We start from the raw sequence: 19,116 nt of genomic DNA, 5'->3' as shown, positions 1-19,116 counted from the left end.
AGAAGGTCCTTGCCTTTATCACCAGTTTTCCAACTAATTTTTTGTTAAAGTCCTTATTACATTTAGATTTGCTTGTACATTTTTAAAAATATCACCTTTCTATTCTAAGATTCCATCGAAACTACCAGATGATTTAGTCATTAAATCTCCTGGTCCCCTTTTGGTTGTGACAGTTTCTCATCCACTGCTTGTTTTTGACGATCTTGGCAATTCTGAACACTGCTGGACGGAAAGTTTGCAGGGTACCCTTCAGTTGAGATTTGTCTGGCTTTTTTTCCAGATAAAGCTGATGTGTTTGGGGTAAATGATCAGGGAGGCGAAGTGCTCTTCTTCCTACAAATCTCAAGGATACATAATAACAACAAGGCTTGCAGTGTCTGCCATGCTCTCTTCTTTCCCTACTTTCTGTACCATCCTCATCATAAGAAGCCACAACATGCAGCCCACACTCAAAGCTAGCTTGGAATGAAGAGGTGGGGATAGGGGGACTAAGTTTTAACATTTGAAGGGAATGTATCTATAACACTTAACTACAATTTGCCATGTGAAATGTCTCTTCTTGTTTATTTCTTCATTAAATGATCTCTCTATGTATAGACACAGGAATATTTATTTTATATTCTGTATGATAATCTAATTGAAAGTTATTTATTTTGTTGTGTTTCGGATACTTATGGGTTCTGGCTATGGTGAGAACTTCAGGTTAGCTTTTGAGTTCCTTTGACATGACTTGTATCTTTATGGTTGTCTGTCCTTTGCGCATTAGCTTACTTTCTGTATTGAAAGATGCTCCAACAGCACTGGGCTGAGCTCCCAAAGTCCAGTTGAAGAATGGGAGAAGTGAGAATATGAACAAAGAGGTCAAGACCATGATGGGGACACCCACTGAAACAATCTACCTGAGCTAATAATGAAGACTTCCAACTCCAACGTGACAGTGAGGGAACCAGCATAGGACCAAACTAGGTCCTTTGAATGTGGTTGACAGTTTTATGGCTAGGACAGACTATGGGGCCACTGGCAGTGAGGCCAGGATTTATCCCTACTGCTTGTTCTGGCTTTTTGGAACCTATTGTCTCTGGAGGGATACCTTGCTCAGCCTAGATATAGTGGGGAGGACCTTGGTTCTGCCTCAAATCAATGTGCTAGACTCTGTTGACTCCACATGGGAAGCCTTACCCTCTCTCAGGGAGTAGAATGAGGGGTGGAGGGAAGGTGGAAGGAGCAGGAGGAGGGGAAGGAGTGGGAAATGGATTTGGCATGTAAACTGAGAAAAGACGGATTTTTAAAAATAAATTAACAGAAAAAAGATGCTCCATCTTCATGTAAATTTCATGTTCTTGCCCTAGACTAAGAGACACTATGGTTTTATCATAGAATGCTACAAGAAATTATGATCTAGTAATTTTAGTTAATTTTAATTTTTCTTAATTTTTTTGTTTTATTGAGCTATATATTTTCTCTGCTCCCCTCCTCTCCTCTCTTCCTCCTGCCACACTTCTCCCCTCCCCATGATCCCCACACTCCCAATTTACTCAGGAGATCTTGTCTTTTTCTACTTCCCATGTAGATTAGATCCATGTGTGTGTCTCTTAGGCTCCTAATTATTGTCTAGGTTCTCTGGGATTGTTAACTGTAGGCTGTTTTTTTTTTTTTTTTGCTTTATATCTAAAAGTATGAGTGAGTACATATGATATTTGTCTTTCTGGATCTTGGTTCCCTTACTCAATATGATGTTTTCTAGATCCATCCATTTGTCCACAAATTTCAAAATGTCATTTTTTTCTGCTGTGTAGTACTCCATTGTGTGATGTACCACATTTTCCTTATCCATTCTTCAGTCGATGGGCATTTAGGTTGTTTCCAGGTTCTGGCAATTACAAAAAAATGCTGCTATAAACATAGTTGAGCACATGTCCTTGTGGCACGATTGAGCATCCTTTGGCTATATACCCAAAATGGTATTGCTGGGTCTGAGGAAGGTTGTTTCCTAATTTTCTGAGAAATCACCACACTGACATCCAATGGGACTGTACCAGCTTGCATTCACATCAGCAATGCAGGAATGTTCCCTTTACCCCACAACCTCTCCAGCATAAGTTGTCATCAGTGTTTTTGATCTTGGTCATTCTTACAGGTGTAAGAGGGAATCTCAGAGTTGTCTTGATTTGCATTTCTCTGATGGCTAAGGATGTTGAGCATCTTAATTTAAATTTAATGTCCACATGCAGCTAACAACTACCATATTACACAGGATAATGCTCTATACTAATTTCCATCCTCATACAATATTAAAATACTGCTTTCTACACTATATTGATGAATCTCATTCCTTTGGGTAGTATGTTAGACTGGTTATACCACAAAGGAAGACTTACCCAATAATGAAGCAGGAAACCGCTGTCCCAAAGAAGGCGTAGGCCAGAATTGATCCAAGATTTCTGAAAAAGTGTCTCTGAATAAAACAAAAAAAAAAAGGAATTATAGTAATTATTGGCAGCAAGCCAAATAAAAAATCAAACATAAAGCAAAAACTTTACATTAAAAGCCTCTAAAACCTAATATGTCACACGGTTTATACATCTAGCAATATCAGGAGTCACTCCTAAATAATGCTATTCAGTCTTAAACAGTGTGGTTTTAAAATATCCTTTGCACTATTGATCACTAACCAAGTTACCAAGAACCTGATGAATTTCAGACAAAACAATTCAGGCTAAAAATAATGAACTGAATTGAGTGTTTATATATGTAAACCAATTTTTTTTGACTGGACAAAAGCCAGCTTATTTCACAGTTCTGCCAAGTACTCCCTACTTTAGTGGGATCTAAGAAGGTCATTAAAGATAAAAGTCTGAAACAAATAAATGAAAAAGTATCATCTGAGAAACTTTCTACTTAATTTGATGGCAGAAAGCAGACTCCTAAATATACGCTCATTGGACTTGAGATGTCACGTTATATTCATCTGGTTTACTCTTTGGAGCCTGAAATAGATGAACAACAGAGTTGGGAGTGGATAAATGAGAATGGTAATGAATTTGACTCAAGATGGCCATGTTTGTTATAGGAAAAACTTATAATCAATGTTTAGATGCAGTGATTATTCAGAAAGTTGCAAAATTACAATATCCCTCTGATGGGGTTCTGCATATTCAAAAGTTAGCTTCAAAATGAACACCACAAACACATATGCACACATGCTCACTTCTTACAATTCATCAGGTCCATTGGGTCTCCTGATGAAGAGCAGGTTATACCTGTTTGTAAGATCTTTTAAAAACAGGCAAAGGCAATTTCTATTTGAGATTCAGAAATACTTAATAGGAATAGACAAGCAAAAATCCTCCAAACACCCACAATTAAACAAAGATTATGTTAGCCATTTTTTTTTTTTTTTTGAGCTCTACATTTTTCTCTGCTCCTCTCCTTTCCTCTCCCCTCCCCTTCAACTCTCTCCCATGGTCCCCACGCTCCCAATTTGCTCAGGAGATCGTGTCTTTTTCTACTTCCCATGTAGATTAGATCTATGTTTGTCTCTTTTAGGGTCCTCATTGTTGTCTAGGTTCTCTGGGATTGTGAATCGTAGGCTGGTTTTCTTTGCTTTATGTCTAAAAGCCACTTATGAGTGAATACATATGGTATTTGTCTTTCTGGATCTGGGTTACCTCACTCAATATGATGTTTTCTAGATCCATCCATTTGCCCACAAATTTCAAGATGTCATTGGTTTCTTCTTCTGCTGTGTAAGTACTCCATTGTGTAAATGTACCACAGTTTCCTTATCCAGTCTTCAGTCACGGGGCATTTAGGTAGTTTCCAAGTTGTGGCTATGACAATGCTGGTTTGTTTTTTTTGTTTTTTTTTTTTTGTTTGTTTGTTTGTTTGTTTTTGTTTTTTGTTTTTTGATTTTTTGAGACAGGGTTTCTCTGTGGCTTTGGAGCCTGTCCTAGAACTAACTTTTGTAGACCAGGCTGGCCTCGAACTCACAGAGATCCACCTGCCTCTGCCTCCCGAGTGCTGGGATTAAAGGTGTGTGCCACTCCCCTCCCCCTAGGCTAACTATGCTGCTTTGGAAATAGTTGAGCAAATGTCCTGTGGTATGACTGAACATCTCTTGGGTATATACCCAGAAGTGGTATTGCTGGGTCTTGAGGAAGGTTGGCATGATGGTGCACACTTGTGATCCCGGTACTGAGGAGGTTGAAAAAAGCAGGTCCCTGGAACTCCTAAACCAGACAGTCTAGTCTACTTACAGAGTTTCAGGCCAATAAAAGACCCTGTCTCAAAAATAATGAGGTGTACAGTGCCTGAATCATACCTGAGATTAACTCCTCCCTCCCCATATAATTTCCTGGCACGAAACTGTTCTGAGTACTCCTTTATTATCAGCTGAATGTCGGAATATTCTATAGTGATACCCTCTCTTATGTTCCTAATACAGTTTTCCCAATTAATCTATCCAGAGTTTCCTCATTTAGAAGTTATTTTCAGGTTCATAAAGATGTTATGTTTACTGTCAGCCAAGATCTCTCTTCTCTGGACCTGGAAGGTTTGTCTCAAATCTTCCTTTAGAGTTGAAATGGGCTATTACCCTAGGAAGGCCTTTGGGGAGGTAATCTTCACACAATACTCCCACAATGAGAAAGAGAGAGGGGTGATGGAGGGAGAGACGGATGGGGGAAGAGAGAAAGAAAGATCTACCTATGTTTTGTAAACATACTTGGTTTTTCAAATAAACAGTAGTTTAGGTTTAAGATGCTGTCAAGTACAGTGATCATCAATAGGGGGGATAGTCAAGTTCTTTAAAACTTTTTTTTTTACTTATGAACTAACCATGGATTTACTGAAGTTGCAAAGACAGTATAGAAAGGGTTTGTGTACCCTTGATCCACTTTCCTACACTGATGGTAACATATGTAACTATAGGAAAGTATCTAAAACCAGGAAACTATCATTAGTACAATATCAATGTAATTTTATCAGATGTGCAGATTGTATAACTACTGCCAGTCAAGATTCAGAACTGACCTGGAGCATCACACTCATCTAGCATGTATGAAAGGCTCTGCACCCCACCCTTGGACACACAGAAATATTCCATGACTACAAAAATATCCCTTGTGATCTCTCTCCCCAAACTCTACTTTACCATCATCCCTAATCCCAGGCAACCACAAATTTGTTCTGTAGTTCTATAATTCTGTCATTCCTGTAATGCTACATAAAGTAATACAGCATATAACCTTGAATGTGGATTTTCTGACTCAGTGGAATGCCTTATAAATCTATCCAGATTATACAGCAGTTTTTCCATGTGATCGCTGAAGATTTTTCTATGGTATGGATCTACTACAGTTTAATTAACCATTACCCACAGGAAGGCATTTTAGTTGTTTTTTTGCTTTTGTATTACAAATAAGATAGTATGAAGAATGCAGCGTAAGTTTTTGTGTGAATGTAAGTTTACTTTCTCTTCAAGAAATCCTCAGCAGTGAAGCTGTTCCCTTAAGACAACTTGGACTTCAGTTTTACAAGAAACTATCACCTTGCTTGCCAAAGTGGCTATATCATGTTACATTCCTGGTGGTATGAAAGAGCTCTAGATTTTCAAACAGATGAATCACAGATGATGAAGCCACCTATGATCTCTGAGTGGGTACAGAGCACAAAAATCTGAGAGTTTAAGGGGAAACACTAGAAAATTATTTAGGTGAATTAAGACTGAGACTCTTAAGAAATTACTGGAAAAATGCTCATACCTTCTTTAAACTGTATCCAGCATGGAAAATAATTGGAGGCAGCAGAATGTTGAAAAATACCTCTGGATCAAATGTTACCTGAAATTTTAAAAAGAAAAAAAGTCAAAATTTAGATTAAGATAAACTGAAAATATTTATTAAATATTGAAAGCCATTGACTAAAGTGCCTGATTAAAACAAAAGCCACCGATGTGTTAAATCATTACAGCAGTGAAGCCACAATTTCTCTATTGACTGGTATGTTCTTCCTCTCTTTCTCTCCCTCCCCCAGCACTTCTGAATAAGATTTCAGTGTTCTATCTTAATACATATTAAGTCCTAACAGTTTGAGGCAATTTCAGGAATTCACAGAAAGCTGCTGCCAATGTTTTTCAACAGAAAAGAAAAACATCTTGATTTTTATCACATATTCATGAAGGTTTAATTGCAATTGAGTTTTTATTAACTTCCAGACTATTAATGCGCTCTTTTCTAGATGCAATTCTACTACATTTAAGTCTCTTTTGAGGAAACAGTCTTCTGAAATCCTTTATGTGGCCTAGACAAAGTTATCAGTGAGGTCAGTAGCTTCCTGATCATCAACAGAAGTTCAGTAACTCTACAGAGACTGAAATCAGTTGTTGATCTAAGGAATTCACACTGAAACTTCTACAGAGCTAATCATAGTACAGCCAAAGAAACTAAGCATTTCCAAACATGCTAACCTTTTTAGGAGGGAGAAAGGGTAGGCTAAATATTTAAAATAATTAACTGAAATAAAAGTCAATTAATCTAACCACATGAATAAATCTTTTAATATTGATTTCTTGTCTATCCTGGAAATCACTTATATGAGAGGCTTATAATCTGTTTTGAAGCATTTTTGCTACTCCATAATCAAATGAAAAACAATGTTTAAGCTAGGCATAGTGAAGAATGCCTATAATTCTAGCACTCCGGAGGCTGAGGCAGGAAGACTGATTTTGAGATCAGCCTGAGCTACATTTTAAGAGGCTTTCTCAAAAGAAAAAAAAATGGATTTTTTAAAATTGAAAAACAATGCTTGCACTTAAATTCTCCCTAAAACAAGCCTTTCTTCCTTTGAAAATTAGGTAAGTCTTTGGCATCAGTCACTAATAAGTTCAAGCAGTCAAATATTTGCAGACTATGTAAAGAGAGCCATGAAGAATTAAGAATTACAGTTCAGAATACTGACTAAGCTAAAAAGGAAATTAATATTATTTTAAGAAAGATAGCCTCCTTTCTAAGGCACAGCAAGGTTAAGAGAAAACACGGCAAGCGGGATGTACAAACATGTTGCATAAGCAGCAGCCCATATCTACAGATCCTAGCTAGTTAAGGTCAGAACGCTGAGGGACAAAGTTACAATCTGGCTCTTCCTTCTCCTCATCCTGACACGGAAGCTACCCTAGAAAACAGTGAGCCAGGAATGTGACTGAAGTTCCAGCAGTTAGAAAGGGTTTTTCTCCTAAAGGTCAAGATGAAGCCAGGGAATCTGGAACTTTGTCCCAGACAGCCTGGTGCCAGCTCACCTTCCGCAGCATGTCATTCTGCTCCACATTATTGATCTTGCCAGGGCTGATTTCTCCTTTCAAAGTGTATTCAAAGAACTTGCCACTGACATTCACTAATAAGGTGCTAAAGGCTCTATCTTCCTGAGTACAGCTGAGTGACTTGTCATGTCCGCTGGTAGCAGGGGTGCCATACCTCAGGATCACTCCAACAATGAGCCCTGAAATAGGGTGACACATATAAAAAGAATCAGTCCTGGTTAACTGTCCAGTCAGTCATTTGCAGAGGTGCAGCTGTGCAGCTGAGTTAAACCTTCCCAGTCTTCTGAACAATTCAGAAAAGTCATTTTCCCTTTTGGTTTCTCTTTCAGATACTGGCCAGAGTCTCAGTATGCTTTCTCCGGTATTCTTTTTTACTCTGAAGCTACCTCCCTTTTGCCATGTGCCTGCTTGCCCAACTTCCATGCCTAACTTAAAAAGACATAGCTTTCTCTCTTCCTCTTCTCCATCTACCTCCTCTGGGCAGATGCTGAGTGAGATTTCCAGATTGCCTATTCTAGAGTTTTAAACACTAATAACATCATTGTTGAACTCTGAAAAGGCCAGTCATGTGGCAGAACAGAAAGTATGGAAGTGATACCACTGTGGATTTAAGTCCCTCAGTCACAAGAAGGGTTAAACAATTTAGTAGTTAATATGACCCCATGAACAGAATTAATACCTGCTTGTGCTTCATGTCGTATTTCTGAGGCTTTTCGTAGAGAAGGATGAGGTGGAGAAACAGTGTAACATTTTCAGAATGAGGAAGAACTACTGAGCCTTTTTTTCCCCAGTGCATCCCTCAAACCAGCCCTGCTGTCATCTGCTAGGGTGGACCAAGCCACTGGAATTTTTAGTTGCTATAAATGGAACATGCTTTGCCACACACCAGAGGTAGAAGAGGGGTAACAAAATGGTTTTTCTTAGATCATTCCAAGCATTGAATATCATGGAGAAAGTAACTATACCCACTAGGAGGCTAAATACTGTAGTGTAAACTTAAGCAGTCATGATCTGGGGGCCAGGGAGCTGCTTCTTGAGGCCACACATTTAAAATGATGTCCTTAATAATCTCATCCTGACCACCTGTGAAATAACCTTAAAGGTATAAGAAAAGGTAGACTTAATCTTAAAAAGTATATTTATCATTACCAAAAAAGAGATATCTAAAGAAAACAAAGGTTCCATAATGCAGATGCTTCAAGTTATCTGGTGAACAGGCAGTGTCAGTCTTCTAGCCAGTTCATTTCTTCACATCCGGTGAGAAATCAGATGATGGCAGAGATGGCTAGCCAGAACTTGCTCGTCCTTGGGAGCATGTTCTCAGCTGGCACTGTCATGGCTATCTTGCTTCAGGCTTTCTGGGTTTCTGTGCTGGGAAGTAAAGTTGTGAGCTACCTACAGAAAGGTGGCTGTTGCTCACATCGTTTTATTTCCTTGATCTTCATTCCTGTTCCAGCAAGGAAGGTAGGATAAATTGTCAGTTTCTATCAATTCTCCCTCATAGGAGGCTTTGAGAACTCTGATAACTACTTAGGGCTCCTATGAATGGAGCAGGAAGAAAGTATGTCATATGTAGTAGTCAGTCCTAGTGTTTCCTAGTCAGTCCTCAGTGTAGTGAACCATCCCTCTGCTGTGAAACTCTGTCCTCTAGGTGTGATATGGAAATCGTCATCTTGAAATCAGAGCAGCTGTGATTACTCATACAAGACCCTCACAAGATTAGGTCAAAAATAAGTTACTTCCTGGAAGGGAAGGGCTCTTCTTCACAGGCGCAGCTGTCTCTCAGTTGCCCATACTCATATAGGCAAGCCTTTCATTCAGGATCCTATAAACAACCCCAATTAGACTCACTGGCTCACTGAGCTACACCAGTTGAATTATTTCTTTGGCTTTTATCAGAGCCCTATCTAAAGTGAAGAAAAGTCATTAGCCCCATTTACATTATTCTGCTCATTCTTCTGATGATTGTGTGGAAGGTCCCATGCCACAGATGATATCTCTCATGGTTACCATGTGTTATTTACATCCCAACATTAGAACTCCACCAGGTCCTGTATCATTGCTGCCTGTGCACCCTTTTCTTCTTTTACAACACAGAACTCCACAAATGTTCTATCTTCTTTGTTGTAAGGATGTTCCTTGGGAGTTATTCTTCTCGGTGACAATCTCGTAAACAAGTTACATCTATTAGTATCCTGTGGGTGAAACCATATATCTGTGTGTGTGAGAGGGAGAGAGAGGGAGAAAGGGAGAGGGGGAGAAAGAATGAGAATACAGGAGATCAGAGAACAACTTTGGGTGTCAGTCCTTGCCTTCTACTTTGTTTGAGATGGGACCTTTCTTTTTGTTGCTGCATTCACCAGGCTAGTTGGCCTGTAAGCTTCTGGGAAACCTGTTCTCTCCACCTCTCATCTCTAGAAGCAATGGGATTACAGATATACCACCACGATCAGCTTCCATGTGGGTTCTGGAGATTTGAACTTAGATCTTCACACTTGCTTTGCCCACTGAGCCACATCCCAGAAGCATATGCTTCTTATATAGAACCATCTTATGGCTTTTAAACTTCCATTACAGTGACAGTTTGTGCCCACGGTGCCAGGCTGAGTGTCTCAGTCTTATTACTCATAGTTGAGGTCATGTTGATAATGACTAAGATTAGCTGTAGCAACAGTACTTCCTTCCAAGGCAGCTGGCAGCACTGTGGGCAGGAGGGTGGGGACTGCTGGGTGCTCTCAGGGCTTTACTATCCAGATCTTTATAGTGTCTTTTAGTCTCATTTCAGTCCTTGGTTAGGCAGTCATGTTCTGATGACGTTTTACTTGACAAAAGAGTTGACAGCTCTTCAGCACTTATGATACACAATGGTCTATATTGCCTTAAAAAGTGACCTGTCACAGCCAAAAAGATGTATTAGTCATCTCTGCAGTGAGCAGAGACCAAACAGTACCTTTCATGCTGGAAATCAACGCTGGCTGGGAGCTCTCATAAGGGCTGAGCTTCAAAGGAGGAAGATGGAAGTGGGCAGTGGATTGCACAGCAAGGAAAATAACTACCCTTAAAGGAGAAATTGAGGCGCAGCAAAATTATGCCAAGTGTTATGAGCCTCTGCTTCGAGTGGAAGCCTTTTTGGGTCAACAGGGTGATGTTTTGCAATAAAAACTAAGCTAATAATGATGTGAATGTCCCTGTAGTGTAAGACTAGGTTAATATCCCAAAGAGTAGGATTAAGATTGTGTTAATAGGAATACTACACATCCCTTCTCTATCCTATACTTACAGCAGTCTTTGGAAAGACAGAAATTAGTTGCTGTTGTTTAAAAAAAAAAAGTAGCCTGTCACGCAGTTTATACTAAACAGGTTCATAAAGAAAAGAAAAACCAAAACATAGTATTTACAAAAACTGCTTATATTAAAATTTGCTTTACATTCGTCACTGCTTCTCGACTTTATCAACCTCCTCAGCTGAGCTAATAAAGAAAGTAAACTGCTCTCTTCTAGGTCCTCACAAAGAATACTGACAAAGAAAGAAGTTTAGGGGCTAGAGAGATGGCCATGTGATTAAGAGCACATTCTACTCTTCCAGAGGATCCAAGAACTACTCCTGGAACCCATATTGTCTTCAGGCAGCTCACAACTGCCTGTAACTTCAACTCCAGGGTATTTAGCAGCCTCCTCTTCTGGCGTTCACAAGTACTTACATGTCACATACACACAGATGCATATGCACACACACAAGCACACACATATATACATATATATGTAAAATAAATCTTTAAATAAGAGGCATACAATTGTATACGAATTATTCTAGGAAACGTCTAGATTCATTAGTAGATGTTGAATACTGGTGCTTAAATTTAGAAAGTCTTATCGTCTGTGCTCTGGGCCCAATGCACCCATACAAATAAAGGGAAACAGCGAGAGAAATGACACTATGTTTAAACATAGCAGTATAACCAAGTACAGCAAATGATTAGCCCCATGCTCAGAGCTTGACCTAACCAAGCCGCAGAGTATACTGCTCACTCGTGCTACGCTGAGTAATCCTCAGTTCAGATTTCTATTTACTACCATCACACTCCAGGCCATGATATGAAGTTCACAATGAGCATTTTCTGATTGACGAAAAAGCAGGATATCAGGACTGCAGAGGGCTTTTTGTTGTTGCTTTATGTTTGAATAAATTATTTTTTTAAAAATCTAGAGACAACATGAACATCCTAGTTCATGTGCTAGATCTGAAGACATCCTCTGATATAAAACTCTGAAAAGACCTTAACTGCGAAGAGTAAAAACATGTACGGAATTCTATTTAAGAGCCACAGAGGCACTGATCACACTGGCTCAGCAGCACAGTGATCCAGATTACAGAAAAATAAATGTCTGTGAAAAAACAATCACAGCAGACACCAGCTGAGGAATGGATGGTCACTGATTTCACAGGCATATGACTAACTTCAGGAAATAATTTAATTTCAAATTTTACAGAAAGAAAATGGAAATGGAATTACTTTGACATTTTATGTGGCTGAAAGCAAATGGTGAACTCGAAAGTACAAAAATTCAAGACTTTAACTTGTGGGTATGAACAAACCTACTTCCCAACTCTATCTACAGTATATAACTGGCAGCTCTTCCAATTTTAAGATATAGCCAAAGGACGTGAACATGTATATACATATATATATATGTATATATATATATGAATGGATATTTTATATATGTGCTCATCTAAACTTTGGTAGAATGAGAAAGGAATATGAGCCAAGTGTGACTGCAAATTCCAGAGGGTCATAAAGATGCCAACCCCCATTGGTGTGGAGTCAGTTTCTCTTTCGTAACTGAGGCTGTTGAGAGAATGGTTAAACAAGTAGACATGGGAGAGATGTAATTCTAGACAATCATCCACCAGCTGCATTATAAAAATGCCAATATTAATAAGACTTTATTAGCTGGTTTGGCAGTGGTGGTACATGCCTTTAATCCCAGCACTTGGAGACAGAGATAGGTGGATATCTGTGAGTTCGAGGCTAGCCTGGTCTAAAGGGGGAATTCCAGGACAGGCTGCAAATCTACATAAAGAAATCCCGCCTCGAAAAAAAAGGACTTTATCAAAGGCAAGAAGGGCCGGTACATGAATGTACTGTTCTCTACTCAATGAGAACATCACTTATGCATGCTACTGAGGGTAAAGGATCACCATTACGTGGTAGTGATTTGGCCACCACCATGTTACTGTGTAGTGTATAATAAGGATTCTGAGTTCTAAAGCTTCATTTGACATAATAAGAAAAGAAAGCATCAAATCACAAAGCATTTGAAAATAGTGATATCCAGTGTTCTTACAATGAGGTGGCAAGAGATAAGGAAAATCCCAAGAAGCTAACAGGCCAGCGAATCAGGCATGCATGGCAACAAGCAAGGGACCTTGCCAAAGAACTATACCCTAGGTTGCCATCTGGCATCCATGTGTACACCATGCACACATGTCTATACTCACACCTATACATGCACACACACAAAAGAGTAGAAATAACTATTGGTTGAGAATGTGTTACCTGAAATGGTTGGGACTAGAGGTGTTTCTGATTTCAGAGTCATTTGATTGGGATTCTTGCACAGACTTTATCAAATTGAGTATCCCTAATCTGGAATCCAAAATTTACTATGCTCCAAAATGCAAATCTTTTTTACTTGTCATATCAGAACTCAAAAGATCCTGGATTTTATGTTTCAGTTTAGGAATGCTCAACCCACACATCAAATTTGACAAAAAAGAACCCAATAGATTCTAGCAGAAATCATCACTTTTCAGGGTTAGGGGTGGTTGGCAGGACTTTGGCTTTGAGAATGGATTGCTATGGTTCTCTTCAATGTCTTCTACTCACTCTGCTATTTATACAGCTGTGCTAATCACTGATATGGGCTGGGCGGGGAGCAGTAACTGAGAGTCATCACAGTCTCCTCCACCTGCCTAAAGTAAGTCTTTTGAACACATATCTGGGGAGACGGATGTCATCTCTAGGCTAAAAGCCACAGGCGACCATTGTCCTTGATAATGTTCAGCAGTTTTCTTTAATACACGTCCCCCAATTTGTTATTTGACTATTTGTCCATTTTTATAGATTTTAAATAGTTATTTTTAAGAGTTTTGTTGCTATGGATCACCCACCCTAACAACATGCTCTACCAAGCAGCAGAAAGGAGAATTTTGTGGGCTTCACAGAAGTCCTGGGTGTGTCGCATCACTTACACCTCAATTGCCATACAAAGCAAGGTGCCTCCACTATTCCCTCCTAAGATCTGGCTGTTGGAAGAATGAGTGCATTGTGCCAAAATCCTTTGCAAAGTACCAACTGCTGCCCAGGTGCTGCTTTTCTACAAGTCTTTTGGATGAATCACTTCCCTTACATTATCACAGTTGCTATAAAAATACCACATATTAGAGAATCAGGGATTTGGAAGGGAGTTGATGTGTGGGCTGGAGCAGAGTAGGAAATCTACTCCAGAGAAGCAGCTATCGGGCTATCTCTTATTGAAGTCACCCTGTCCAATGTAGGAGACAGGTGCCATAATTTATTTGACCACCAGCTTCATGAGTGTCAGTAAAATGAACATTTGTATAAGAATTTACCATTCTAAAAGGTTTTGACCAGAGAAGTATTTTGAGAGTAAGCATAATTCTCTATAAATGCTGATATTTATTTTAGAAAATCGTCCCATGGATTTATCAAAACAGAAAGTCAGTAATAGGGCTGGAGAGATGGCTCAGTGGTTAAGAGCAGTGACTGTTCTTCCAGAGGACCCGGATTCAGTTCCTATCGCCCACATGGAAGCTCACAACTGTCTGTAATTTGAGTTTCAGGGGACCTGACACACTTACACAGACATACAAGTAGGCAAAAGTCAGTAATAAATCGATATAGCCATATGATGCATCAGCATGCAGCACTCTAGCTTGGTAAACAAACAGAAAATAAGCAACTCTATCAGTTTCCCTACAGTAAGTAAGATTGTTCTCTATAGAAGAAATAAAGGACGGTAGGGCTGCAGAGATGGTTCAGTCAGTAAAGTGCTTGCTCTGCAAGCATGAGGACCTGATTTTAGACTCCCCAGCATTCATATAAAAGCCAGATACAGCAGCACATGTCTGTAATACCAGCACTGAGGCAGGGGAGAACAAAAGCAGAGTCAGCTGGATCCTTGGAGCTCACTGGCCATACAGCCAGCCAAGCAACTGATGAGCTCCAGGTCCAGAGAGACTCTATCTCAAAGGTGGAGAGCAATTGAGAAAAATATCCGACAACCACCTCTGATGTCTCCATATGCTCCCACATGTACATGTGAACACACCTATATGATGAACATATATGCATACATAATATAAACCCACAGAATTAAAGACTATAAGGAAGATGGGCTGCATGAAGCCAATAATGTCATTATTAAAAATTCCCATTTAAGAGTTATTAGAAAGAGTAAGTTGGGTGGGTAGGGAGGTGGGGAAGATCTGGTATGAGTTGAGAAAAGAGAAAGAATATGATCAAAACATATTGAAAAATTAAAAGAAAATACTCAATACAAAAAATCCCAATTAAATGGTGAATAATTGTCCATTCTATTTTTTAAAGGTTTAACCTGATAATAAGAGTCACACACCGTTGGTTTTATTACACAATTTCTGCAAACTGTTCAGTTCCCTTAAATTCAGTTGATATTTCAGAATTGCATGAGATTCAGTCTTGGCATTAAACCATCAGTTCTGAAGCCCAACATGAACAGAGCCATAGATCCTTAACTGCTTGTTCACTGAGAAGTCCTCTGCTTTTGTTTTCTACACACCTAAGGAATAGCTATAATATCCCCACATTTATTTTATCCAGATCTCATATCACAATTACAAGAGATATACAAGATATGCATCACATTTAAAAAAATACTGTCTTAAGTTGTGGTATTCAGAGCCGCCTGGGGAATCAGCTGGAATATAGGCCCCAAGGTCTTCCGTATAGCTTTTGATCTTTTGGTCTGGGTTGTAAGTTCGGAGTTTTGTTTGTTTTGATTTTTAGTCCAGTTCTATGCACATTTAGAAATGAGAACCTTTGCTTTCTTTTCTTTATTTTTTCATTCTTACATCCTGACCACAGCTTCCTCTCCCTCCTCCCTTCCCAGTACCTCCCACCCACCTCACCTTTTCCCCTCTCCCATCCTCCTCTGTTTCTCTTTAGAAAGGGTGGGCCTCCTATAGCTATCAGCTAGCCATTTTAAGGTTTAAGGTTTGACTTTTTAAGTACTGAGAAACAATACGTATATACCCTTCAACCTGATTAGATTTTTAGCAACTTGATACAAACTAGAGTCACTCTGGGAAGAGGGAACCTCAGCTGATAAAATGCCTCCATCAGATTAGCCTGTAGGCAAGTCTCCAGGACAAACCTTGATTAAGGATTGATGTGGGAGGGCCCAATCCACTGTGGGTGGTGCTATCCCTAGGCAGGTTGTCCTAAATAGAAGGTAGAAGAACATGAACCTGAGGAGCAAGCAGTAAGCAGAATTCCTACATGGTTTCTCCTTCAGTTCCTGCCTTGAGTTCTTGCTTTGACTTCCCTTCATAAAGGACTGTAATCTGTAATCCAAACAAACCCTTTCCTTCCCCCAAAGTTGCTTATGGTCATGATCTTTAACTTAGCTATAGAAACCTAACTAAGACACCTTCTCAATAATTACCAAAATAAAGAAATTTCTGTAAACCCATCTCACTTTTTTGTACAATATACAGAACTCATATTACAAAAGGCCAGATCCTGTAGCTATACATCTCATAGATACAGGGCATGGGCAAGGCCTTCGATTCAATCTCCAGCACCAAAAAATAGGGTTCAATATTTGGGGTGTAAAAAAAATGTAGCTCTTAATAATTCTTTTGTCCACTGGATACTCAATCAATGGGCTTATCCCTAGGGAAGGCTAATTCTTCCCCTCTCAGCTGCTGTTAATTGCTTACAGCTCTTCATCAACATGGGGCCCAGTGAGATTACCCCCATTTAAGTTGGGATGTTAACTACTGTTGGAGTTGTTTAGGCAATCACGTTGTTGAGATTTCATGGTTGTAGTTTCCTCTTGTAGCTAAATGACATCATATCACAGTAGACTTCATGGTCCTCTGGCTCATACGGTCTTTCCTGCCCCATCTTCTGCAATGTTCCCTGAGCTTTAGGTGCAGGAGTTACATTGTAGATATATCAACTGGGACTGAGCAGCACACAGTCAGTTGATTCCTATATTTTTACCAGCTGTGACTTTCTATAATGGTCTGCTTCTGTTGCAAAAAGACTCTTCTTTGATGAGGGATGAGAGCTATATTCACTTGTAGATATCAGGATATGTACTTAGTGTGCAGTCAAGAAATTATACTGGCTTAGGAAAGTGTCAGTAGTAGGTATTTCTCTAGGGTCTATAACATTTCCTTCCCATGGGTAGCTGGCTAGGTTTGCAGAGAGTACAACAGAAAATCTGCACATTGTTAGTTCTCTTCTTCAACAGCTAAAACCATGAACATCTGACTAAACTCAAGATAGACATTCATATGATTAAACATATTAAACACACACACACACACACACACACAAGGAGGGAAAGAACAAGCTGAACATGGTGACACACATCTGTAATTCCAGAACACAGGAGGCTAAGGCAGAAGAATGATCCCTGTCTGGAAAAAAAGATTCTTCATCTAAATATCAATTACATTTCAAAACAAACCACCTTTCCTCTGAACCTATTCCTGGAACCCTCTTTCTACCATAGACACCCTTACCATTTTACCAGGTTGAACATTATCCAAATCATAACAGCGATAATGTGGAAGAGAAAGGGTCCTTAAAAGTGAGCTGGCTATGCTGGCATCTTGACCTTCTAACCTTCAGAACACTGAAAGAATATATTTTTCAATGTAGTCCCAGGAGCCAATGCAGTCCCGGGACACTGGCAGATGAGGACTGAGGCACAAGAACAGGTACAGGGGAGTAATCGCTGCTGAGTGGGTGAGCCAAAGCCAGAGTCCACTGAGGGTCCCCACATGAATCTGGGACCTTCAAGGGAGTAGACCTAAGCCAAGACCCCTGTGGATCTGGGCACAAGTCTGGGACCTCCCAGAAACTAGGCCAGAGCCAGGACCTCTGCCAGTCTGGGCGTGAATCTAGGATCTCCGAGGGAGTAGGCAGGAACCAGAGATCAATACAGGGACAGGCATGAGTCTGAGACATCAGAGGGAGTAGGCCTAACGCAGGACCTCTGTGGGTCCGGGCATTGGTCTGGGACATCAAAGGGAATAGGCAGGAACCTGGAACCTCTGAGGGTCCCGGTGTGAGTTTGGGACCTCAGAGGGGGTAAGCCTGAGCCAGGTCCTCTGAGGTTCTGGGCACACCCAAGCCTGGGAACTCCAAGCAGTAGACTGGAGCCAGAAAACTTTGCAGGACCAACTCCAAGCCAGAGACTTCTACAGGAGGAGATCCAGACCAGGATTTGTAGAGGTAGGTCAAGGCCAGTAACCTAAGCCAAAGTAGGCTTGAGACAGCAAACTCCCAGGGAGCAGTGCAAAGCAAAGGAGTGCTAAGCTATCTCCAGGAACACGGATTAACCAACGGGGTACCTAGAACTGTGGCACTGGCTGTACCACGAGAAACAACCATCTGAGCTTTGGATTCTTTGGCACTTAGAAGTTTATTCAACAGAATATCAGACAGCCCCTACCAAATCTTTTAGGGGAAAAGATGAGAAGAAAAGGAAAGAACACATGCAACACCACAAAGAGCAACACAACACCAATAAAACCTAAAGACCATACAACAGCAAGACCTGAACAACCAAATATAGATGAAACAAAAGAAAATGACCTAAAATATAACTTCAAGAGAATGTTTGAAACTCTTAAAGAGGAAGTAAAAAATTCCCTTAAAGAAATTGAGGAAAAGACAAACAAAAAATTGGAAGACATAAGCAAATCCCTCAAAAAAAACCAAGAAACAGAAATCAAACATATGAAAGAAACTATTCAAGACTTGAAAACTGAAATGGAGACAATAAAGAATACACAAGCTGAGGGAATTATAGAAACAGAAAGTATGATAAAACAATCAGGAAACACAAACGCAACAATGAACAGCAGAATACAAAAGATGGAAGACAGAATCCCAAGAGTTGAAGATACAATAAAGGAAATAGACTCATCAGTTAAAAAAAACATTAAATCTAACAAAAGCTTAACCCAAAATATCCAGGAAATATGGGACACCATGAAAAGGCCAAATCTAAGAATAATAGGTATAGAAGAAGTTCCACTCAAAAGCACAGAAAATATGTTTAACAAAATCATAGAAGAAAACTTTCCCAACCTAAAGAAAGACATGCCTATGAAGATACAAGAAGCTTACAGAACATCAAACAGACTGGATCCAAAAAAAATTTCCTCTCGCCACATAATGATCCAAACACTAAACATACAGAGTAAAGAAAAAATATTAAGAGCTGCAAAGGAAAAAGGCCAAGTAACATATAAAGGCAGATCTATCAGAATTACACCTGACTTTTCATTGGAGACAATAAAAGCCAGAAGGTCATGGTCAAGTGTTATACAGACATTAAGGGACCACGGATGCCAACCCAGACTATTATACCCAGCAAAATTTTCAATCACCATAGAAGGACAAACAAGATATCCCATGACGAAACTAGATTTCCTGAATACCTAGCCACAAACGCAGCCCTACACAAAATACTAGAATGGAAGCTCCAACCAA

General features: G+C 39.7%; 1 protein-coding gene across 1 annotated transcript in view; it reads right to left on the bottom strand.

Annotated features, from left to right (window-relative positions):
- Window positions 1-19,116, bottom strand: part of Slc9a7 (solute carrier family 9 member A7) — a 139,457-nt gene that overhangs the window by 68,605 nt on the left and 51,736 nt on the right. The window contains exons 2-4 of the mRNA XM_050160965.1: window positions 7,295-7,494; window positions 5,763-5,840; window positions 2,379-2,455 (exon numbers count right to left, since the gene is read on the bottom strand). Of these exons, the coding sequence (XP_050016922.1) occupies window positions 2,379-2,455; window positions 5,763-5,840; window positions 7,295-7,494 (355 nt within the window). The remainder of the gene's footprint in view (window positions 1-2,378; window positions 2,456-5,762; window positions 5,841-7,294; window positions 7,495-19,116) is intronic.

This window comes from Alexandromys fortis, unplaced genomic scaffold, assembly GCF_014885135.2.
Source record: "Alexandromys fortis isolate MF-2015 unplaced genomic scaffold, M_Fortis_MF-2015_v1.1 scaffold_83, whole genome shotgun sequence".
NCBI classification, from domain to species: Eukaryota; Metazoa; Chordata; class Mammalia; order Rodentia; family Cricetidae; genus Alexandromys; species Alexandromys fortis.
This window is presented reverse-complemented; position numbering and strand designations above follow the sequence as displayed.